We start from the raw sequence: 24,978 nt of genomic DNA, 5'->3' as shown, positions 1-24,978 counted from the left end.
ATAATTCTCAATTATGAACCATTAAAGGTCAGCACTTGGTGTTTACATGCCACTTCAAGATAGCTAATTAAATGAGCCTTTAAGCTACCCTTCTCAAAATTCAGCATTAGCCCAAATTTGGATTTTGATGGAAATATTCACATATATTTGATTTTTTGCATGAGAAGTCATACTGCAATCCTACTTATAAAGATAGAAAACACAAAGTGTTAAAGAAGGGGATTTTGATTTGTACTATCTAATTCACAATATTATTAATAGTAGGTTTTCCAAACTCAGAAATCTGACAAATGAGGTTTAACTTATTTGTACTTTAACTCTGAAGTGCCACACAACAGTAAAATATCATGAAAGCTTGTATATTCAAAATGTCATTTCTCTCTTTCTCTTAAGAAGTAGAAAAGTGAGAATAGGACAAGTAAAAAAGGATGAACAGTTTTGCTATCCGCATCTAATTTGCTTCCTAATGAAATTCTACAACTTTTAAATGACCGTTATTATAGTCTATACAAAGATGATTTCATCAAATATTCCACGTTTTGAATATTTTAAAATTATTCATTAAATTGATACTGTCTGAAACTCTCTAAAGCAAGACACTGTGGAAGCATGCTCAGAATACACATATAAGACAGCGAGGCAAATACACTCAATGACGGTAAAAGAATATCCTTGCTGCACTGCACTGGGGGCAGATCCTCTTCTTACATGAGTGTGTACCATATAATTTACCTTAACTTGGGCTTCCTATTTAATATTTTTATCTTTGGCTTATTAAGGGCATAATGATTAATTCAGTTAAGCTAGATAACTGACTCAGGAGGTCAGTTATAGGTTTAGATAGGTCATTATGTAATGAAAAAAAATCTGTGTTCTTAATAATATGTCTGAAAGAAAAACACAGACCAGTGAGAGTAGTATTCAGTTTTGGTCCATAAAATCAACCCTGTAAGGACTAGATGAGAAATAGGTAACAATGTGACATGTGAAAAAGACTCAAATACTAGCAAATAGGAAGCTCAATAAATGAGGAGTAGGAAGCCCATTCCTCTAATTGGGGATGCCCAGATAAAAATATAAAGATTTAAAGGGTTAAGGTTAAGTGAGACAGATTTTAGCCAACTTAAGAAATATCTTTCTAGTAATCATATTGTCCTAAGGTGGAACTTGCTGCTTTAGGGTAGTGGATCCTCCTCAAGGAAGATATTCAATCAAAGTCTGGGGTGCTGTACAGGGATTGAAGTATAAAGCCAAATGTTATACTACAAAATTTTTGAGATTAGCCTCCAATCCCAAAATTCAAAAATTCTGTTTTAGCAGCCTAAATGTTTAAGAAAACATAGTCCCAGGTTTTCTGTTTAGAGTTTGAACATCTCTGTAGTTCAGAAGCCTCCTTTTAAAATGATGCTCACTTTAAATAAGTTCTGAGAATGACTAAGATGAACTGCAAAGAGAGAAATATTTTCAGCACAGGATGTGGAGAGATAATTTTTTTCACAATCACTCAACCTACCTGAGGTCTACTAATAATGAGCTACAGACCAAGAACTAAAGAAGTTTTTCAAACAATCTAGGTTAGAAAAATTATCCCTTTAAGCTGCTTCAGTAGAGACAGGTATAAGTAGAAATTAGGTGACAGATTGAATAGAAAGAGGCATACTCTTTCATTACCAGTAAAATTTTGGGTTTTGGGTTTCTACTATTAAAACATTATAAAAGCAACTCTGGGAAGAGAAATGTAATAGAAAATAGGAACTTAAGCATAAATGACAGTGCTCACTGAGAGCTTACAAGTACTTGCACATTCATTCCCGACTCTGATCCACCTTATTTTGGCTGTGCTTTCTAACTTACTCCCTTAGTTAACATTTTCTGTGAACACTAGTTCCTTTCCATAGGGACCAAAACCACAAACTAGAGAGAATAACCACGCTTCCTTCTCATGAATAGTAAGAATGGAAACATTTTTCCTTGGATGTGTTTCTCCAATGAAATTCAATTTCTACTTTCCAAGAAAAGCCAGTTGGGTTAGAAGTTTCTGAGAAGAAACAGGAGGGTGGGAGGGAATCCAACAGATATCACTCCACAAACCCTAAACCAAAATCCCAATCTTTCAATCTTACATCAGTCAAGGGATTAAAACCTGAATGTCTCAGTTGAGTTGCTAAATCTACAGGTGGAAGGTCTTAAGTGTGGGAAGAGATTGTTCCATTTGTGATCATGCTGGTGAATCCTTAATGTGCAAGAGAACCCCCACCTTGGCCCCCAAATATTAAGTTGACACACGTTTCTGGGACACAGCCTGAATCCTCAAACTTTGGCAGGTCTATAGACACACAATTTTCTGTTTTCTGCTTAACAGTGCTTTCCAGAATTGTCATCAGATGACAGATTACACCACCCATCTACAAGGATTCAGGGGTAGCTCAGGCCATCCATTATGGGTTAAAAGCTGTTCCAGCATGAATCGAATCACAGTGGTAAGGAACTACCGATACAAGGGGTCCTGCAGCTTTAAGAAATACCCTGGGCAACTAAAAGTTTTCAGAATGCAAACTATGTCAGCTCTGAAAACAAGAGGCACTGCATCATTATGGCAGGAGAAACAAAGCCAGCCCCCTTTTTTAAACAGACAAAAAAAAAAAAAGATTGTTTTAATAGGAAAGAAGCATCAGTCATTGATTCTTACTTCATTCACACTTTCTATCCAACCCCATCCATCTTAAGAGTGAAGAGATGACAGAGCCCAGTTAACTCTCTCCCTCACTAGGCCCCCGCCCACCCTGTTCCCTATATCCAAACCACCAAGGCCTACCAACCCACCCAGTTCAATCTGCAAGAAACAGTCCTATAGAATGACTGGTTCTATCTAATGGGCTTGCCAAAGCTCAGGTATGCCCAAGTATCAGCTTTCATCACATTACTTTAATAGGGTTAGCATCACTGGTCCAGGCCTTTTCTAATCATCTTCAAAAACGACCACTTAGTTACCCATGGCTGACAACATTCTACAAAGGAGGAGGCGGGAAGACTTAAGGCAGCAGGAAAAAGTCAACAAACCAACCAACAATCCAGAATGTAAAATATTTCATTTTTCTTAAATGCTGCTGGCCACATTATCTACAAACAAAACTTCTCCAAGCAGGCAGTCTCTGCATCAGTGCACCTGCTTAGCATTGGTTTGCTGAGTTATCTTTTTGCTATGTCTGCAAAAGCCAACAACAGCACAATGGGTCGCATCACTTGAGGGTCACTTGAGTCCCTCTACTCTGGGTCCCTCCTCCCACCCCCACCTTCCCTTCTACCCACAAAACTTTAACTCCACCATAGCTAAGGATCCCAGATAGCTAAATAAAAGAGGTGGCCTCAAATACAGGGAAAACCCTTAGGTCTCCAATGTGAATCACCAACGCCAATCCCCCTCCCTTCCCCTTTTCCTTAAGACCTGATGGTCTTCAGTCACACATCTTAAAAGAAAAACAAAAAACAAAAACACAAAGACTTACTTGTCTCAAGTCGATGAAGGCCAACTGCAGCGTGTCCTCCTGGAACCCAGGCACCGGGCCGGATCTGGCAAACTCTGTGGGAAAGAAAAGAGGATAAAAAGCGCCTTTAACTAACCATGGACAGGGAGATTGGCAGACGGATGACAGGGAAGACAAGAGAAGCTGGGGGAGAGGACGACCAAGCTTCTAAGGAGTCATGTCTCTCTCCCTTCAGCTTCTTTGTTTGCCCTTCAAAATTCGTGTCATCAAAACACCATTAATTCCAGCATCCTGACAGCAAGGAAACTGTACTAATTCGACCTGAAATTTATTCCCATGAGCTGCGCTGGGCTTCAGAGTATTTGTTTTGTGAATGGACAAACAACTTGCAAAGGAGGAGGGAGTGGGGGAGAGAAAAAAGTTTTTCCTCTCAACACAATAAAATCTTCAGCTGTGAAACTCTTTTCAGTTCCGAAAGCTATTTATATTTTAGATCGCTGAAGGAATTTTCTAATTTCACGCTTGTCACCTCATTCCCCAAGCATTTATCAAAAAATATTCCCTGCTACATCATTAATTATTCCCTCACTGATTATTTGTATTATTTCATGACTGCATTATTGCCCACACACACACACACACACACACACACACACACACGCATCCCAGAAGCAGAGGCTATCCCAATCCATGACTTGGCTTTTGAGCAAAGGAATATTTACAGATATGAAAAGGTCCATCTGAATAAACCTCACTGCAAAACTTAGGGAACATTTGCACATGTCTGTCCTTCTAGTGTATTCTTTGTCCTTGACTTCTACTTCCATTCTACTCTCAAAAATTCTTTCTTCTCCTTTCTCTACCCCAATTCAGTCTTAGCCTGAAGAGATTACATGAATACTATTTGCAATTTACAGTGGCACCTTGGGTACATGCTCAGTTTATGACTCTGGCTTCTATGTCGTTAACAAGAAGATGGCTGTACAGGGATATAAGGACAAAAACTAGTAACAGTTAAGAATGTCAAATTTTATTGTCCCTGAGCCCTGCTTATTATGAAATCAAAAGGTCTTAAGTTCCCTATACACACACACATACACACACACCAAATTCAAAAGTTGGACAGTTAGACTATTCTTCAATTCTTTCTATGAAGCCCGTGGCCAATCTCCTATTTACCTCAAAAACAACTCAAGTGCCTGTTCAAAGCAAATATGAAAAGGAACGTTATCCTTCAAATTATACTTCTATCCAGTACTGAATTTAAGAAACTATACAGAGTTGGTATCATATTCTTCATTTGCAATCAATAAAATCTATCAAGATATTTGCATATATGTCTAGAAAATTACTTCCAACAACTAGTGGCTGGATAGATCCAAATGGCAATTTGTTGAACAAGGGTAGGAACTTCTGTTCTTTAAAAATATTTTCCATTTGGGGGCTTCTCAGACATAGCCTTTCATAAAACCCTTGCCCCACTTTTAAAATTACACTAACTTAGTTTGCAGGAATTATGAGAACATTATACAAAATGAAATTTAAAGCAATTTATTAAACTAATTAAAATATACCACAGATGTATTAAACAACAATATACACAATTCTTATTTTGATAGTTAAAATTAAAAATGCCTCATTTTTCATTTTAATGAGATAAATTATATGGCATGCTTGGCAGTACTAAAGTTTCTATTTGTTTTGAGAAGAAAATTCAAATGCCATATATAAATTAATTCTATCATATATTGCCCAAGTGATAACACTTTTTTAAAAGAGTAAAATTCTGGCCAGGCGCGATGGCCCATGCCTGTAATCCCAGCACTTTGGGAGACCGAGGCAAGTGAATCACCTGAGATCAGGAGTTTGCGACCAGCCTGACTAACGTGGTGAAATCCCGTCTCTACTAAATACAAACAAATTAGCTGGGCATGGTGACACATGCCTGTAATCTGAGCTACTTGGGAGGCTGATACAGGAAAATCACTTGTACCTGGGAGGCGGAGGTTGCAGTGAGCCAAGATCGCATTATTGCACTCCAGCCTGGGCAACAAGAACAAAACTCAGTCTCAAAAAAAAAAAGTAAAATTCTAAAACCGTACGAAGATTTTATGAAGCCCATGTTAATAAAAAGCTTGATATAATCCATTGTTTATATCTACAATAGCCAATATCTGTGATAACCTTGTATACAGGAGCTATTTGAGTTAAATGTACAATTTTCCTATACTATGCTCCTGTTAATAGCAATTCTTTGAATTACAGCCACAGCTATTCTTTTTGACTACTTGGATTGTTAGGTGATCAGCTAAAATTAGCTTCCCATACTTGATGGTTTCTTCCAAGGATGTTGGATTATCACACTTGGCATTGCATAACTCAAGTCTATGCTGTATCACTTGAAGCATCTGAAGACTTCTCTGTCAGTTCAAACCCTACTTGTGTCAAAATGGCAGCAACTATCAAGATGTTCTGCCATCCTATATATGTCCAACTCAACAGAATCACCCACCTGAATACTTGGGAGCTGGCTACACATTCTTGAATCTCCTTATTGGGCATGCTCCCTGGGGCTAATAGATTAAGCTGATGAAACAACTTAGGAATCTGGATGTGATACATATTTAGTTTTCGGAGTCACTTTATAGACCTCATTTTTATGACACACTGAATCTTCCAGGTTCCCAAAGGATATAATGGCCTTTTAGGTTTGATTGCCCCTTTTATAAATCAAGGAATCAAAGAATGACAGTTGCATCAGGTATGATAAAGTAAAGAAATTAATTTTCACATATAGTTTATGGAAATGTTTAATGACTATATATTCAACTTCATATTTGTATTTTTTCTCATTGCTTTATGTATATAATTCTTGTCTTCCCACATAGATAGCAAACTCCTTAGGGATAAAGACCATTTCACAAAACCAAACATCCACTCAAAATAGTAGATGTTCAACCAATATTGTGTTTTAGTTAAATAAGTTACACAAATAGCAAGATTCACTGGGCACATGTACTCTTCACTGCCAATGAAAATCTCTGGATTATAAGGGGTCCTTAATCTGAGTATCAATAAACAGGCTTTAGGAATTCATGAGCTCCCTAAAATTACACGCACATTGATTAAGGGGATGGACTTTGGAGCAATAAAAATCAGAATTTGAGCCCCAGCTTTCCACTTAGTAGCTCTATGGGCTTACACAATTTACTTAACCTCTTTACACTTCAATATCTTTATCTCAAAAATGAGGATAATACAGCATTCCTTACAGTGCTGCTATGAGGATTAAACAGAATAACACATGTAAAGCAGTTGGCAGAGTGCCTAGCATATCATAATTGAGTATCATTATAATTAGTTTTTTAGTGTAAATATGAATTTCTCTGCAAAGAAGGTTCATAGCGTACACTGAATTCTCAGAGGGCTGGTAGCTCAAAAAAGGTTAAGAAACACTGTTCTATATCAAGAACAAAACATAAGAAAAAATTCAGCTATGGCTCAGTGATGAGTTAGTGAGTTGGCATTGCAAACTTATTTATAGGCACTATTTAATTACTTCATTTAAAGGAAATTGATATTAACTATTAGTGTTTTAGCTACAGCATAGCAATTTTCATTAGTATTGTTTTAAAAATTTAATAAATGTATAAAATAGGTATTTTGTAATTTTGTGACTCAATATGCCCTCGGAAACATGATTAACTTTTTACATATATTAAAAAATGTTAATAGCGTTAGAAAATGTGAATATTTTTTAAAATATAGGAGACTTTGTATACAGTCTAATTTCAACTATGTAAAATATAATATGCACAGAAAACATGATAGTAAGCACTCACTTCATAATGTTACCCAAGGCTGCTACAGACAGGAAGGTTATGAGGGTGTTTTTTTTTTCTTCTTTATATTTTATAAACTTTAAAAATAAATACAGACCACTTTTATAACCTGAGAGAAGGAAATGGAAGAACATACACATACACATACACATACACATACACATACACATACACATTATGTAGTGAAGCTCATATTGCAGTACTTTCCCTAGTAACAAGAGATATAATTTGTTCAAGATTGAGCATTATTGGCAACTAGGATTGGTCTGTAAACCCAAATTCTCAGATGCTGCTTGATAGAAAGAAAAGAGGAAAACTACCACATGAGAGGGGGGCAAGAGGCTCCCAGGCTCTTGTAATATGCTGATGCATCCACAAATTGATTATATGTACACACAAGAAGCCTCTCTTTAGAGCTGTTAATTAAAATTGTCCTTCTTTGACATAATAAAAAGGGGAAATACATGCAATTTTGGCCAAGCAGAACCAATGGATACATAGGTCACAATGGAAATTCCCTTTCTGGACTTATCTTTGCAATCCAGAATTTTTAGTAGGTTTTCAGTATCTAAGTGATCCAAGCCAGCACCAGAGATTCTGAAGCATCGGCAAGGAAAGCAAGGTACTTGCTCCACTCAATGCAGAACCAAACCCCACCTTTGACCAATTCCTGTTCATGGGAGACTGAATCAAAGTTCAGTGAGACTAGCAAGGTGGCTTCTTCTTGGGAAACTTGTTCAGGATAGGAGAGCCTCTGACAGGTACCAACCCATTCTCAAGAAAGCTTGGCTCTTCAAAGCAGTTCTGCCCTGCCCCTGTCCAATCACGCATGGTAGAAACTCACAGAATCAAAGCTGGTATCAGGACCTGACTCCAAGATACCATTTGCAAATGTGCAAAATCTTTCAATGAGGAAACTGCCAATTCATTTGAAATTTATGAAGGAAACATTTTCACTTAAAAAAATTAAAAGGAGGTATACAAAATAGCAGGAAAGAAGGTATATTGTCAGTAAATGTATCAGAGGAGAAAGAAAATCACTAATATACTTTACTTGCCAAATATCTAACTCTTCATATTCTCATACACACAAATATATATATGAGATATGGTAATTATTTTTTAAAACTATTAATTTTTCAAAAATATGCTATAATTTTATATTTCTAATAATCTTCACATTATAATGAAGTTACCAGAGGGGAAAAAGGAAGGATGCCACCCATTTCAAAGTGCTTTCTAGACTTCTTGAAGGCTGATCTTAAAATTAACAAATTCTATCACTTAGTCGAGGGGAAAGAAAAAATTAACTTTAATTTGGTACATTCATACTTGGCTGAAGAAAGCAACATATATAAAAGAGCACAGAATACTAAATTAGAATAAAATGGTAGAGTGAGAGTTAGGAGGGGCCTTGAGAAGTCAAAATAACTGAATTAGTCTATAATCTATCTACATATATAGGACATTTGGGAGTTTATCAAAAGAAGTCTGTGAGAAAAAATATAAAGCTAATTTTTCTAAATCTTTGCAAAATGCCATAGAACAGGAAGAGCTTTCAAAGGAAGATGAACAAGGAAAAATCTATTCCAGAAAAGCAAAACTAGCACAATGTCTGGCAAGTATGTAAAATAGCAATTTTGGGAGAAAAAATAACTTGTTCAAATAAGAGGAAGGTGAAAAGACAATCTGCAAAATGTTAACAAGAGGGTCCTAGATAACATCAGTACAGTATTGTTTCCAGTAAACTTCCAGTTTAGACAATGGACACGATAGCATCACCTGTTCTTGCTGAATGGATTAGGGATTGGTTTTGGCCAAAATGCCAGATAAGTAGGGAAAAAAAGCATAAAATCCTAAGCTATACTGGGTACTTGTTTATAACTTAAGATCATGTTAGGTCACATGTGTTTTTTCGTGGGAATGAAAAAATAAGAGCTGTTGTTGCTGTATTAACATAATGGTTTCCTGGTATCTGGCTCCCTGGAGCAACAGATGAAGGGTGTGCTAGACTATGAAGTGTCTAGGGAAGCCAAGCCTACTTGCATCACATCACAGTGGTTCCACTAAGCTAATTACAAACAGGAGTTGATGTACTCCACAGGGAATCCAATTCAGATCCTGCTGGTCAGAGAAAGGACGGCCAGAACATAAGGAAGTAAGAACGAAGGGAGAACAATGCCAAGGAGAGAGAAAAGGAGGAGGAGGTGGAGGTGGAAGGGAAAAGCTCCTTGGAGATTCATCTGAGTATACTTGTCTAAGTATGCTTGTATGGACATGTAATCATACAAAATAGATACCATTAATTATCTAGGGTATGACTGTATGATGTAAATTATTCTTTGCGTTTTTATAATTTAAATATGAAATTCACTAGATCTCCAACTTCGAGAAAGACAGGGGGCTGTAGGACATTGTGCCTATAATGAACAATACTGTATTGAATACCTAAAAATTTAAGAGGGTGGATTTCATATATGTGTTCTTACCACAATTTTAAAAAGAATAATATCCACAAATCATGTCTGACAAAGGACTAGTATCCAGAACATGTAATAAATTACTACAATAGACTCGTGTCAGCCTTAAGGACACAATAGACTGAAAATGAAAGGATGAAGAAAGACATTCTATGGTAATGATAATTAAAAGTATTGTCTTATATCAGACAAAATACACACTTTTTGGTAAAAATCTGTCACAAAAGACAAAGAAGGTAAATATATAATGATAAAGGAATCAATTCATCAGGAGGATATGGACCTAACATTGGAATACTTAATATATTAAGCAAATATTAACAGAGCAGAAAGGAGAAATACAGCAATACGATGACAGGGGTCTTCAATACCACATTTTTAACAGTGGATAGATCATCCAGACAGAAAAGCAATAAGAAAGCATCAGACTTGAACAACACTATAAACCAAATGAGCCTACCAAATATATAAGAACATTCCACCCAACAGTAGTAGAATATATATTTTTATCAAGTGCTCAGAGAACATTCTACAGGATAGGTCATATGTTGAGTCACAAAACATGTCTTAACAAATTTAACATGATTGTAATCATCTTAAGTACCTTTTCTGAGCATAATGGTATATAAAACCAGAAATCAATAACAAGAAGTTATAAAAACTCAGAAATATGTGGAAATTAACAACACACTTCTAAATAACCAATGGGTCAAATAAGAAATTAAAAAGGGAATAAAAAATATATTAAGACAAATAAAAACAAACACAATATATCAAAACTTATGGGATGCATAAAAAGCAATTTTAAGAGGGAAGTTTATTCTTATTAGAATTTATTAGGTATCAGAATTATTAGATATTTATTAATACCTACATTAAGGAAAATAAAAGTTCTCAAATAAACAACCTAAATTCACACATCAAGGAACTACAATAAGAACAAACTAAGCACAACATTAGAAATGATAAAGATCAGAGCATAAGAAATGAAATAGAGACTAGAAAAAAATAGAAAAGATCAATAAAACTAAGAGTTAGCTTTCTTGAAAAGATAAACAAAATTGACAACCCCTTAGCTTGAGCAAAGGACCTAAATAGACATTTTTCCAAAAAAGACATACAAATGACTATTGGGTATATGAAATAGTGCGCAAGATCAAAAGTCATCAGAAAGATGCAAATCAAACCACAATAAGATAAAACCACCCTACAACTTGTTAGGATGGCTATCATCAAAAATACAAGATATAATGAATGTTGGTGAGGGTGTGAAAAAAAAGAAACCCTCGTATACTGTTATTGGGAATGTAAATAAATACAGCCATTTTGGTAAAGAGAATGGAGGTTCCTCAGAATATTAAAATGAGTCAGGTGTGGTTGCTTCTGTCTGTCATCAAAGCTACTCAGAATGCTGAGGTGGGAGGACTGCTTGAGGCCAAGACCAGCCTGGGCAATATAGAGAGATACTGTGTCTCTGAAAATATCAACAACAACAAAAACCCAAAAACAGAAAACAATGAAAAGAAAAACAGTTAAAACTATAGTTACCATATGATCCAGTAATCCCACTTCTGGGTATATAGCCAAAGGAAATGAAATCAGTATCTCAAAGAGATATCTGCACTCCCGTGTTCACTAGAGCATTCATATTCATATTCATATTAGCCATGAAAGCAACTTAAGTGCTCATTACTGGTCAATGGAGAAAGAAAATGTTGTATATATACAATGGAATACTATTAAGCCTAGTGTGGGGATCTTTTACCACCTTGGTTAATTTCTAAACATTACATTTTAGATTAATAATTTTTCTAATGTATTCTTCTCTTAAATAAAAAAACAAAAAGAAGGCTGGGTGTGGTGGCTCACTTCTGTAATCCCAGAACTTTGGGAGGCCAAGGCAGGTGGATCACTTGAGGCCAGGAGTTCAAGACCAGCCTGGCCAACATGGTGAAACCCCATCTCTACTAAAAATACAAAAAGTTAGCCGGGCATGGTGACACACACCTCTAGTTCCAGCTGCTTGGGAGGCTGAGGCACAAGAATTGCTTGAACCCAGGAGGTGGAGGCTGCAATGAGCCAAGATCGTGCCACTGCACTCCAGCCTGGGCAACAGAGTGAGACTGTGTCAAAACAAAACAAAAAGAAGTTGCCAACCACTGTGATAATAATACTAGCTTTTATAATTGCCCATGTATGTACCTTGATTGAAATATTCATTTGTTCATATGGCTTCAAGTAACTGTCTAGTATACTTCCATTTCACTTTGTAGGATTCCCTTGAGCATTTATTGCAGGGCGGGTCTAGTAGGAAAGAAGTTCCTTAGCTTCTATTTATCTGATAGTGTCTTAATTTCTCCCTCACTTGAAGGATAATTTTTTTCAGATATGTATATAAAATTACAGATATGTATATAAAATTATATGTATAAAATTACATATACATATCTGGAAAAATACATATTGATAGTTTTTTCTTGTAGTATTTTGAATATATTGACTTACTGTGTCTGGCCTCCAAAGTTTGTAATAAAAAAAATCTGCAAATCTTATTAAGGATCTTTTCTATGTAATGAGTCTTGTAAGCACCAAAACAGAAATGCTTACAAAGAGTCTTGTAAGATCCTTCAGTTAATTTTAATTGGAGTTCTTCTGGCATGTTTATATTCATATCTTTCAGGACATTTAGAAAATTTTCAGTCATTATTTCTTCAAATATTCTCTCTATCCATTTCTCTCTCCTCCTCGGGGACTTCCAAATGGCTAAACTGGCCCATTTGATGGGTCTCACATGTCCCTTAGGTTCTGTTTACTTTTTTCAATCATCTTTCTTTCTATTCCTTACTCAATAATCTCCATTGTCTTCTCTTCCCATTCATTGATTCTTTTTTATTTCTGCTCAAATCTGCCTTTGAATCCATTTAGTCCAATTTTCATTTGTTATTGTACTTTTCAGCTCCAAAATTTCTTTTTTGTTTCTTTTTTAGGTTTTATATCTCTTTATTGCTATTTCTATTTTGCTCATACATCATTTCCATGAATTTCTTCACATCTTTCTTTAGTTCTTTGAACATCTTTAAGAGAGTTGTTTTAAAGTCTTTGTCTAGTAGATCCACCATCAGGTCTTTTCCAGGAGCAGTTTCTGTTGATTTACTTTTTTTTTTTGCTTTGCATGGGCAATACTTTCCTGTTTCTTTGCATTCCTTGCGATTTTTAATTGAAAACTGGACATTTGAATCTAATAATGTGGCAACTTTGGAAAAAAAATTCTTCCCCTTCTCTAGGACTTGCTGTTTTTTGTTACTGTTTTTGTTGATTGTTTTGTTGATTGTTATAGACCGTGTCTATGGCAAGGATCAGCCTGATATGTAAACTCAGGTCCTCTCACATCTTTTCTGAGCAGATGCCTTTCTCTGGACCTCTACGGTTAGTTTCTAATTTTCTCCAATTATGCAGTTGCTTTTGAATGTCCTAGTCTTTAATGTTTGGCTCCCAAATGGGGAAAAAGAAAAAAAAAGTGAAGAGAAGTAGGGGGAAAAAAAGCACGAGCCCTTTAAATCTCCTGACATCATTTTAGCCAGAGGAGCAGGAGCAAACAACAATCCTGGGAAAACAAAAAAGAATGGTCGCCCATCTCCATCTGAACCTCTGTGATTAGAAGCAGCATTCAGCAATCAGAAGACAATTACCCAATATTTGGAGGACAAGGTCATTTTTGCCCACTCTGGCTCCCATAAGCTGTGGGTAAGCTGCTTTGGGAACACATGCACAATTGCCTGCCATGGGATTGGGGTGGAGGATGGGTAGCTATTAGTGTACTAAGAAATAAAATTGATAAAAGTTAACCACACTTTAATGTCCAAGCCTTCCCCTGGAAGTTGCAAGCTTTTTATAGACTCTGCAGTTCCAAAATAGTTACATCAGACAAATTCTGCCAGTGTAATTATTGCCTAGGTGGGAAAACTGATTCCTGGTACTTCCTATTTCTCCTAGACATACTCTTATCATCAACCCAGTAACTGCATTGCTTGGTATTACTCAAATGAGTTGAAAACTTATGTCCACATAGGAATCTGGGAATGGATGTTTAGAGCAGCTGTATTTATAATTCCCAAATCTGGAAGCAACCAAGATGTCCTTTAGTAGGTGAATGGATAAATAAATGGTGTTATTTCCAGACAAGGGAATATTATTTAGTACTAAAAAGAAATGGGCTATCAAGTTATGAAAGAACCTAAAATGCATATTACTAAATGATGGAAGCCAATCAAAAAAGCTACATATTGTATGATACCAACTATATGACATTCTAGATAAGGGAAAATTATGGAGACAGTAAAGGATCAGAGCTTGCTAGGGGACAGAAGAAAGGGAGGGATGAATAGGTGCAAAACAGATGATTTTTTAGGACAAGGAAACTATTCTCTATAAAATTACAATGGCAGATTCATGTTACTATATATTCGTCCAAACCCATAGAATGTACAACACGAAGAGTGAACCCTAATGTAAAGTATAGACTTTGGGTAATAAGGATGTGTCACTGTAGGTTCACTGATTATAATAAATGTGCCACTCTCGTGCAGGGTGTTGATAGTGGAGGAGGCTATACATGTGGTAGAGCGGGGAGTATATTGGAACTCTGTACCTTCCACCCAATTTTGCTGGGAACCTAAAACTGTTCTAAAAATTAAAGTCTGCTAAAAAATTATTTATAAAAAGGGCAGAGGAAAGTGAAGGTTAACTCTAGCATATTCTCAAAGGTTTTTTTTAATAGGAAATGTGATTAAAATTGATAATAATGAAGTCTAATAGCAAATGCCGAACCAGTACTCCAAATGTACTTATAAATTTTTTCTAAAGTTCAATTCTCCTATCTTCTTACAATTGAGAACTAAGACAGATAGACATGGCTTTTTAATTAAATAAGGAATTAATCTCCCATAAATGAGAAGATAGCCACAAGCACGAAGAGTCCTTCCTGCTGCTGCTAAATAAATAGGCAGATCAATCTCCATCTGGCTGTACCATGTGCATTGAGAAGAAATGAGGATCTAGGCACTTGCAGTGAGTGACTAATGTAAATGACAACATACATTTACCTGGAGAGAGGCATTGTTTTAAGAGGAATAAACCTAGAAAACTGGAGAAGCTTATTTCTATGTCTTGCCTAACATATAAGAATAATCAGTAAATAAGGAAATTAGTGGGTTGAATCTCAAAAAGTAAACTTAAAAACAATTTCACTTCAAGATTTAAAAAAACGAAGACGATTATCATTTTCTACCAGTTCATGGAGTCCATGGGCACTGGGTGCCTTTATAAAAATGAAGTACTGCTTTTTATCTAAGGAAATATTCTAAATGATGGATATGACTATTTTAGCTATATTCACTGAATTAAATCAGTAATTTTTGCAATATGTGGTTCCTTATGAAGGAGGAAGAGTTAAGGAAAGTAAAGAATATAACAAATGGCAGAACAATAGCAGGCTATATGGCATTGGATTTTCCCTTAGTATTCCATAGACAAATAATAGCCAAGGATAACAAAGATGTTCTAGGATTTCAACCTACAATCTTGGGATCCCAAGATGAAAGGAGTATTTGTAATTGCTGAAGACTTTCATATTAATAGATTTTAAAAGGTCAAAAAAGTTAAGTCAGTGAACTAGTTACAATCTAATCCCTTTAAATCTATTATTTCAATATGCAACTCCCACCCTAGAATATCAAAAAACAAATATTCACTTTACACATTCCTTTTTATACATATAAAATATTCTTTTCATTAAAATACATAAATCTATGTAAAGTCACAATTTTCCTCCAAGGTTCCCAAATGCTTCACAATTTTTCAAAATAAGGGTCAATTTCACCATATATCTTTTAAAACAAGGCCTCTCCCAGTTGGCAATCAGCAGTGCTTCTGTGCATAATCTCTAGGAAAGTTGAAGATCTGCCATGAAAGGGGTGGGTTTCCTGAGAGATGAGAAAGACTGGTGTTCCAAAGCAGTAACTTTATATCCTTGATATTTTTACTATGCTTTTAAGAACTTAATTTTATCCATGTGTTTGTTTGGCACTGATTATTCTGCCATATGAACATATATCCGAAGCTATGGCTATCTGAAATTTTACATTGAGAAAGCATTCTGCAGGACATTTAACAGAACAGTGAAAATCAATTCTCTAGAAAAGCACTGTCTAAACAGAAATGTAAACCACATGAGTAATTTTTAGATTTCTAGAAGACACATTACAAAAAGAAACAAGTAAAATTAATTCTAAAATTAAGAATATATTTTATTTAACTCAATATATCTAAAATATAATTTCAACATGAAATTAATATTTTTGAAATTATTGAGATATTTTGTATTTTTTCAAAATCCAGTATGTACTTTACACTTACAGCACATGTCATTTTCTGACTACCCACAATTCAAGTGCTCAACAGCTTTTTTGGCTGGTAGCGATAGTATTGAACATTGTAGCTCTAGATGACATTGATTATAACAAACGGAAACCAAAATGAAGTACGTAAAGAATGACTTAAGATTCTGGAATGACAAGGAAAGGGCACTATCAAAACCCATAGCAATATGAATTCTATTTTTATATTGGCTATGAAATTGGAATTGAAGGAAATGCCCATGATACTACACTATGGCTTCTTGTGTTAGTCTATTCAGGCTGTTATAGTAAAATACCATACACTGGGGAGCTTATAAACAACAGAAATTTATTTCTCAGTTCTGGGATGGGAACTCCAAGATCAAGGCACCTACAGATTCAGTGTCTAGTCAGACCTGCGTTCTGGTTTATAGATAACACCTGCTTATTGTAGGCTCACAGGTAGAAGGAGTAAGGGATCTCTCTGGGGTCACTTTCGTAAGGGCACTAATCCTGTTTACAAGGTCTCTGTCCTCTTGACCTAACCTAAAGTCCCCACCTCCTAATATAGTTCCCTTGAAGTTTAGGATTTCAACATATGAATTTTGGGGGAACATAAATATTCAGATCATAGGACTTTTATTCAGTTCTCATTATGAGAAAATTCTCTTAGTATTTGGAACTTAAAAAATGTTGCCCTCTTAGATAATGAGAGAGCTATATATTTTGTATATGCTTCAACAAGCTTGTCAGTACATTTTTATTATCTCTCTACAAATCCTTTACTTGTATTCTTCTCTTCATCTCATTTTTGCTTTCTTATATCTAATTTATTCATTTTTCAAATTTATCATGTTGAAAGTGGCCACAAATCACTTTTGGAAAGCAATAGGATATAACGTTTTTAAAATGAAGATAGCTGATCAGCATATAAGTTTCAGGATAAAAACTCTCTGCCTCAGTTTCCCCAGCCAATGATGACAGTAGCAAACTTGAGCTACAACTGCAAATACTGCAACTTGTTTTATAAGTGTACAATATAAAATAAATGCTGATCATTAACAAGAAAAATATTAAGACTAATGTTCAGGACTCTTGAGCAAGGTGGAGGTATGGCATACATTACAAAAAAAGCTGAGAGTCAGAAAATTATAAAGGTAGGTTCTACATGGGGTGTTTCTCAAGTTAAAAGAGCTACATTTTTTTTTAAAAAGTCAGCATGACCCATTCCAAGCTGAAAGGAGATGATTTTTCTCTCATATATATTTCATATATGGTCTTACAATCTGCTAGCAAAACTTAGTCTCATACTCTAAATTAATGTCCACAGAAAATGAACATATCATTGGCTGAGGTAATGGGGATTCTAGCCCTTTTAGAATTTACTAGCTATGTGACCCTAGGCCAAACATGTAAGTTCTCAGTGCCAGATGTCTCAGCTGTAAAATGAAGATAATAATATTTCACTTGTTTAAAGCTATGGGACTGAATCGAATACACTCTTGAGGTCTGTGATATAATAAGGAATATATCTGGTCTTTGTCCCTGGCTCCTGGCATAGAGCTTCAAAAACTCGTGGAATTTCCTGAGTGATGGAATATCTTTTGTTATTTATAACGAGCTCCTTTTGGCAATATCTGAGTTTATGTTAATGAGGTAACTGATGGTGGGGCCTTAGAGAATCTGCAGGGAGGGGCTGGCCATGCCATAAAGACCAATTATGGGATTGAACAGTTGGAGCTTTGAGCCCCATCCCTGACCTCCAGGAGGTGAGAAGTACTGGAGATTGAGCTCAATCATGTGACTAATGATTTAATCAATCTTGCCTATGCAATAAAACCCCATATAAAAACTCTGGACACTAAAACACAGCACAGTTTCCTGATTGGTGAAAACACTGATAAGCTGAGAGGGAGACACACTCAGATTCCATGAGGAGTGGACATGGAAGATTGCTATTCTCCCCACCTCAGCCAAGCCCTATGTGTCTCTTCCATTTGGTTGTTCCTGAGTTGTATCCTTTATAATAAAACTATAATTGTAAGTACAGAGCTTTCAGTGAGTTCTGTGAGTTGTTCTAGCAAATTATTGAAACTGAAGGGATTGTGGGGAGCCTTAGTCTGTGGTTGGCTAGGCAGAAGTGCAGGTGGCCCGAGGACACCAGAGACTTGCAACTAGAGTCTGAAGTGGGGCAGTCTTGTCGGACTGACCCCCAATTTGTGGGGACTCTGCTGACTCTGGGAAGTTACAGTTAGATTGAATTGTAGGATACGCAGTTGGTGTCAGGGAATTGTGGTCAGAACATAAAGTCCAATCCAGATTAAGGGCAGTACAACTCGATATTGGGTCCATTTTAATAACTAGGTTATAGCCATATATGTCCCAGCAGAAGTAATTGTGAAAACTATTGGCCTTGGATGCAATAAAATAACAATATGCATTTTTATCTACATGGCCACTTCTTCAATGAATTGAAAATTTAAATATATTATATTAAAACAGTCTTCATTATTAGAAACCGTTTTTGATAATGGCATAGTAAAACATTATGCATATCTTTCCTAGAAGAAGTTAACATTTTCTATATTTTCTAGTTTTCCTTCTTTGCTTCATGGAATTGTTCTAGGATTCGTTGATAACTTTTCCCCCAATATAGAATTTTAATGTAAAGTATTAAAACAATGATCTAACATCCAGGCTAAATTTATGCAATTAGATCAATATTAACATAGATAACAGTCTGTCATTCTGCTTATAAATGCTAATGAATTTATTTTCAGAGGTCAAGAGCTAGACTTAAGATCTATCTTATTAGAGAATATAAACTTGGAACTAAGAGCTCAGTTTGATGTGGTGTTTTCCCTTTTCTCTTTTCCTAAAACAAACAAATTTTAAAAAATAAAAAGGAGAAGAGAATCTCTGCCAATGAAACCTGAGACCTTAAGCTGGTAGTTATTAGGTAAGGCGTCAAAGATTTGACTTCAGACACAACAGGAGCTCTAAAGGAAGCATTAGGCATTTGAACTCTTAGGTACTGCTGAGAGAAAGAGATTGGTGTTTAAAGGGAATTTAGATTAGTTTGAGCAACTTCTTTCCATGATAGACTGGTGCTTTTTAAAGAATATCTCAAGTGCCAGTAGGTATGGAGGATAAATCAGCATTTCAAGTATTAAAAGCAGCCCTGTCTTTAAAATATTCCTTGTTGAAAAAGCCCTCACAAATGCTTTTGTAGGGGAGAGTCAAGAACCTCACCCTTTCCCCTGGTTAATTGTCTGGGCAGGGGATCATGCTACACCTTGTTTCCATCCATTGACGGGCAGACAGCTGAGAAAGAGATTCCAGTGAGTCAGAGGGGAAGGGCAGGCCTCAAGCAGTCTGACAGCTGGATTTGGTAAAAAAGTGAGGAGACCTGAAATTCTCCAGAAAGGTACAGCATTCAGAATGAAAGGGGAGAGAATGACAGAAAGAATAAAAATTTTATTAGGAAAATTTTACTGATGCCTACAAAGAAAACAAATTAAGAATAATTTCTCTTTTATTTGTGGTCCCATTATATGTTTGGTGTTATTTACAATTAAACGGTTCATAGTCATTTGGCTTAACAATAGCGACCTAAGAAAAATAACCACTGAACTTCTCAGAGGAAGTGAAATAAATACCTTGTTTCTTCTCTTTCAAATCAACTTCTGAAAGACTTGTTTACAAACACTGACTCAACGTCTTTATCTTCCATTCATTCCTCAACTCTGCAATCTGGTTTACACCACCCTACTTCCACTAAAAGTACTCTTTCTTTGGCTTCCTTCTTACTAAAGCAACACTTTTTATGTCCTCAGGACATTTGCATATAACCTGTAATATATGGGACATGCTTATACTGTAATTTGTTTATCTGAAACTCACTTTTTCCCCTGAACTTCAAATTTAATCAGGCATCCTGTTTTTTATCTGGCAACCCTACTTCTAACTGGTTTTTACATCTAGTCTTGCCTCTCTCCTATGGATTTATCACCCTTTGGCTATAATTATTTTTCCAAAGTAGAAAATGATCATGACACTCTCATAACATAAACAGCTCTCAGTGTTCTTAGAATAAAGTATATGCTTCTTAATACATCTTGCAAGATCTAACAATAACTTATCTTTCCATGAATTCCTTATGACCACCCCACTTCATTTCACCCTATTCTCTAGTCAAAATGAACTCGTTTTAGTCCTCTAATTTAAGAGACCTCTTTAGTATGCTCTTTATTTTCTCTCACAATTTGTACATACTATTGCCTTTCAGAACACACTTCCTCACCTACTTCATCACACTTGATGGGTAACACCTAGTCATCTACTCCAGTTGGGGATTTTAGTGCAACCCATTTACATATAACAAATTACTGAAAAAATTCTAAAAGGGATTAGCTGAGTTGCACAAATTCATAGCTATTAGTGGTTAAACAAAAACAAAAACATGGGCCTCAATTCATCCATCCAAATGTACATTATCCCACTAGTGACCCTACCATACCACCTGCTCCTTCCAGAAAAGGAGTAGAAAATAGAATAGAAGGAAAATAGAGTCAACTACCAGCACAGAACATTAAAGGCAAGGCTTTTAAAAGCCTATACATTGACTTACTAGCTTTTGGAACGTCAGGTTTTCTAAATGGAAGTGTTGGCAATGATATTTTCTTCAATTTTTCTAAATTTCAATCTTAGAAATATGCTATTGAGAATGCTAAGGTGATATTTGGGTTTTTTCTCTCTCTCCTTTTCTTCCTTTCATGCACATAAATGCAAATAGATTAAAGAGAAAGAAAGAGGACAAATTTTAATACTGTAATACTAAAAGTAGATTAAATATATGATTTAATTAAAACAGCAGAATCCAAATCAGAATCTGTTAAATGTTGGCATGCTAGAGTGAGTAATGATGGAAAGGCATATTTTTTAAAATGTCTTACTTAAAAAAAAAAAGTCTTATAAAAGTTAGGACTGTAATCATTTTTTTTTTTTTGAGATGTGTAAGGCGTTACCTACATAAAGGCAGTAGATGGATTAAAATGTTATGGGAACTTCTTGTAGACCTGTGTAGAAATCTGTCAACTTGCAACAATTAAAATAATTTCTAAATAGACATGGTATTTAATATGGTTTCCTGGTTTATACCCTATAAAAGTGCTCAATTAATATAGTTTACTGATGTCCGCCCTAACAACATGAAGTGAGGGCCAAAAAATATATTAAATGTACCAGTGTAAACACTGGGAGACAAGCAAGAGCAGTGAATGCATCAGAAATTCTTGGGAGATTGGGGCATACTATGAACATTAGGACCTTGGCCTACATGGGTAAAAGGAAGAACAAATGGCTTGATGGAAGGAGGGGCACCCGTGCTAAATAAGTAAAATAATTTTCAGCTGAAGCGATGTTTGGAGTTCATTGATAGAGCAGAAAGAGATGGCCACACACTGCCCTTGAGCTAATGGTGAGGTCTCTGGTTTGGAATGATGATTAAGATGGGTTGTTCTTTCTACTGGCTCATTTATCCCTGAAAATGCTTCTATGTGTTTTCAAGCAAATTACGAGGATCAATCCCCATAATGAAAACTTTATATTTTGTTGTATTATATTGTATTGTATCGTATTTTTGAGATGGAGCCTCGCTCTGTCGCCCAGGCTGGAGTGCATTGGCACCATCTCGGCTCACTGCAACCTCTGCCTCCCAGGTTCAAATGATCCTCCTGCCTCAGCCTCCCGAGTAGCTGGGATTACAGGCACCTGCCACCATGCCCGGCTACTTTTTTTGTACTTTTAGTAGAGACAGGGTTTCACCATGTTGGCCAGGCTGGTTTCAAACTCCTGACCTCAAGTGATCCGACCGCCTCAGCCTCCCAGAGTGCTAAGATGTACCAGCTGTAATGAAAACTTTAAATACCATGCCCAGCTGTAACGAAAACTTTAAATAATTGTTTCTTAAAATATCTAGTAAAAAAAAACAACAGTAAAAAGGCTTTGGAAATTAAGAAATTACTACGATATACTACTTTAACTGTGACAAAACATGTTTTACCAAGTCTGGAATCAGGGTCAAGTGATATGAAAATAGTAATAACCACAACATACTTTTCTTCTTTGAAATGGCATTACTTATTCTTTCTGGTCCATGAAACTTAAGGTGTAGAAGGTCTCAAAGTTGCAAAAAGTAAGAAATGAAATCTGAAACAGTTAAGATTGAAAATGCAGAGAAAGAAGGATGGAGCAGCAAGCTTCGGATAACAACTAAAAAATAAATCTGTCCCTCTCCTTTTCACAACCATGTATCAGGAAAATGGTCTTTTAGAAACTATTAGTTGAATAAGTTAGATCTCCCCCTGCCACTGGCTCCCCCACCCCAATATCCCTTGAAATAAAACCAGAAGGAAACAGCTAAACAGTTTCAAAGAGCAACCAGCCACTGTCCATAGTTAGAGATGGAATAAGTACCATATTTACCAAACAGCCAGACAGCATTTCAGGGTACTGAAGGAACTTGCCACAGAAAAGAAGTTCATTTGTGAATTATGATCTTTCATGTAGTAGATCCTTTGTACTCCCTCATCACGAACATTCTCGGCATCCAAGGTAAGTTCTACTACCAGAAACAGTACTTTGTTTGTGTTGGCCAATCTCTGAAAGCCAATAGCATGGCTTGACAATGATGTATGTCAGGGTTAGAGCAGCATGATCCATCTCCATTTTCTTGACAAGGATGGCATCTTAGGCCACGATAAGGAGGAACAGGTTGCTTGCCCCCACTGTTCAGGTTGGCAGCACCTACTATCAAATGACCAGGTATCTGGCAATGGGCTCAGAGAAACAATGACTGCCTTATCTTCTGGAATTCAAGGAACTTCAGCCCATAAACTAAAATAACTGCTGAGTGGGTACTACTCATTGACCCATGTCTGAGAAAAGCCCTCTCAGAGAGTATAGGGTCCATCATCTGTAGTCAAAAAGAAGTGGCATTGCCATTTGAATGGCCAGGAGGGCTTCTATTTGGGTCTCCATAGCTAAGAAAGGCATATCATAAAAGCACAGCACCGAGCAAGGACAAGCCTTGTAGGCATGGTCAGATAAGAGAAAACAAAGCAGAGCTTTTGTACTGCCTATTTTTGATGACAAAAAGATTTGCAGTTTGTGTACTTCCCACACCATTTTAGATCTAAGGATCCAAACTCAATCCTGCTTTTAAAAAGAACTGGTAAGGGCCTGGGAGGTGGAGGAGAGACAATCTATAAATTCCCAAAGAAGCTTTTACATAAGTTGAGTGAGAGTTGTGTGCCTGAGAAAATGATACCAGACTATGGTCGCTATTTTCATCCTACACATTCCCACTGCACTTGAGTTTTAGGTATAATTTCTTATATAAAATATCTGCAGTGTGCCAGCTCCTACAGAGAAAACAACACAGAGAATGAATGAGCTATTGACTACTGTATGCATATATACACATACTCATATATATAATTGCCAACTTATTGATTCTCCCTTGTAAATCTATACGTTTCACTACAATTATTAAATTCAAATGAGAATTTTGAAACACTAATACAGAATGAAACTGAAAAAAAGGAAACCAAATGATAAAATGAAAGAAGGTATGCTCTAACAAAGATTGGCGACTCAAATCCCTATATATTTCCAGTAGAGAATGAAAGCATTATTGTAAAAAACATAAAATATTTCTCTGATTCCATTAACCAGTTGAGAAAGCAAGAGACAAAATTCATTAGCCATGGAACTTTTCTCATAAACCAAGTTATAGTCTTCATGATCTTAAGCAATAACAACTATCCTTAGATTTCCACATGTGCAGTGCACTGCAAATTATAGAAAACAAGTTTATTTTTCTGCATACAAACTTGAAGTCTATCATCAATCTTCTGACTTAATGTTTCTCAGATGGGAGATGGCAGAAAGAAGCAGCTTATTTTAAAATTATAATTCAGAAGGATGAGGCTAAGGATAGCAGGTAAGGGATTGAAAATTATTGATACTGAAACACACAACATGTCCTTCAGTAGTCCACCCATAGGAAATTTGCATTTTAAAGCACTATAAATTCTCTAACAAAAGGGACATCTGTTATTTTCATTTAACCTAGTAGATGAAGTTTAAAATTTTATTGGGTTCAAACTTCCTCCATTTGTCTCTCTTTAAACCTTACATTCTTAAGATTGCTCTCTTTTAATTCTTCAGGAGGTATCAAATGTCTAAGATATAATTGGTAAGGCATCCTTTGGATAAGGTATTAAAAATATTTTTTAATTGAAAAGGAAGTACATTTAAAATGTTTTATAAGAATTCCTTAGTATGAAATGGTGCTGTTTGCTACAATGATTAAACATTTCCAAGATTTATTTAATTTCACGTAAAGCCAACTTTTATTTTTAAAATACATTTCTACTAGTATGTTCAGGTTCAGATACCCAAGTTTCCAAAATAAATTTATTCATATTCTTTAGTTTCTTCTGACGTTCAGGACTGCCTAGCTAACGTGTTTTACTATGGCAACTCTGATCTCATAACCACACTAATGTCTCTACCAGAATACCACAGTGCTTCAGATCTTGACTAGACAGTTTGATTTTCCTGTGAAACCAACATTATCCAGCCAGGCATGGTGGTAGATGCCTGTAGTCCTAGCTACTCAGGAGGCTAAGGCAGGAGGATTGCTTAAACCCAGGAATTCAAGGCTGTAGTGTGCTATGATTGCCCTTGTGAATAGCCACCATACTCCAGT

General features: G+C 35.9%; 1 protein-coding gene across 3 annotated transcripts in view; it reads right to left on the bottom strand.

Annotated features, from left to right (window-relative positions):
- EXOC6B (exocyst complex component 6B) overlaps positions 1-24,978 on the bottom strand; it is a 647,056-nt gene that overhangs the window by 155,508 nt on the left and 466,570 nt on the right. For all 3 annotated transcript variants that reach the window (XM_019021027.4, XM_055378081.2, XM_055378080.2), the window contains one exon: positions 3,507-3,580. In XM_019021027.4, the coding sequence (XP_018876572.1) occupies positions 3,507-3,580 (74 nt within the window). The remainder of the gene's footprint in view (positions 1-3,506; positions 3,581-24,978) is intronic.

This window comes from Gorilla gorilla, chromosome 12 (genome assembly GCF_029281585.2).
Source record: "Gorilla gorilla gorilla isolate KB3781 chromosome 12, NHGRI_mGorGor1-v2.1_pri, whole genome shotgun sequence".
Lineage (NCBI taxonomy): Eukaryota > Metazoa > Chordata > Mammalia > Primates > Hominidae > Gorilla > Gorilla gorilla.
This window is presented reverse-complemented; position numbering and strand designations above follow the sequence as displayed.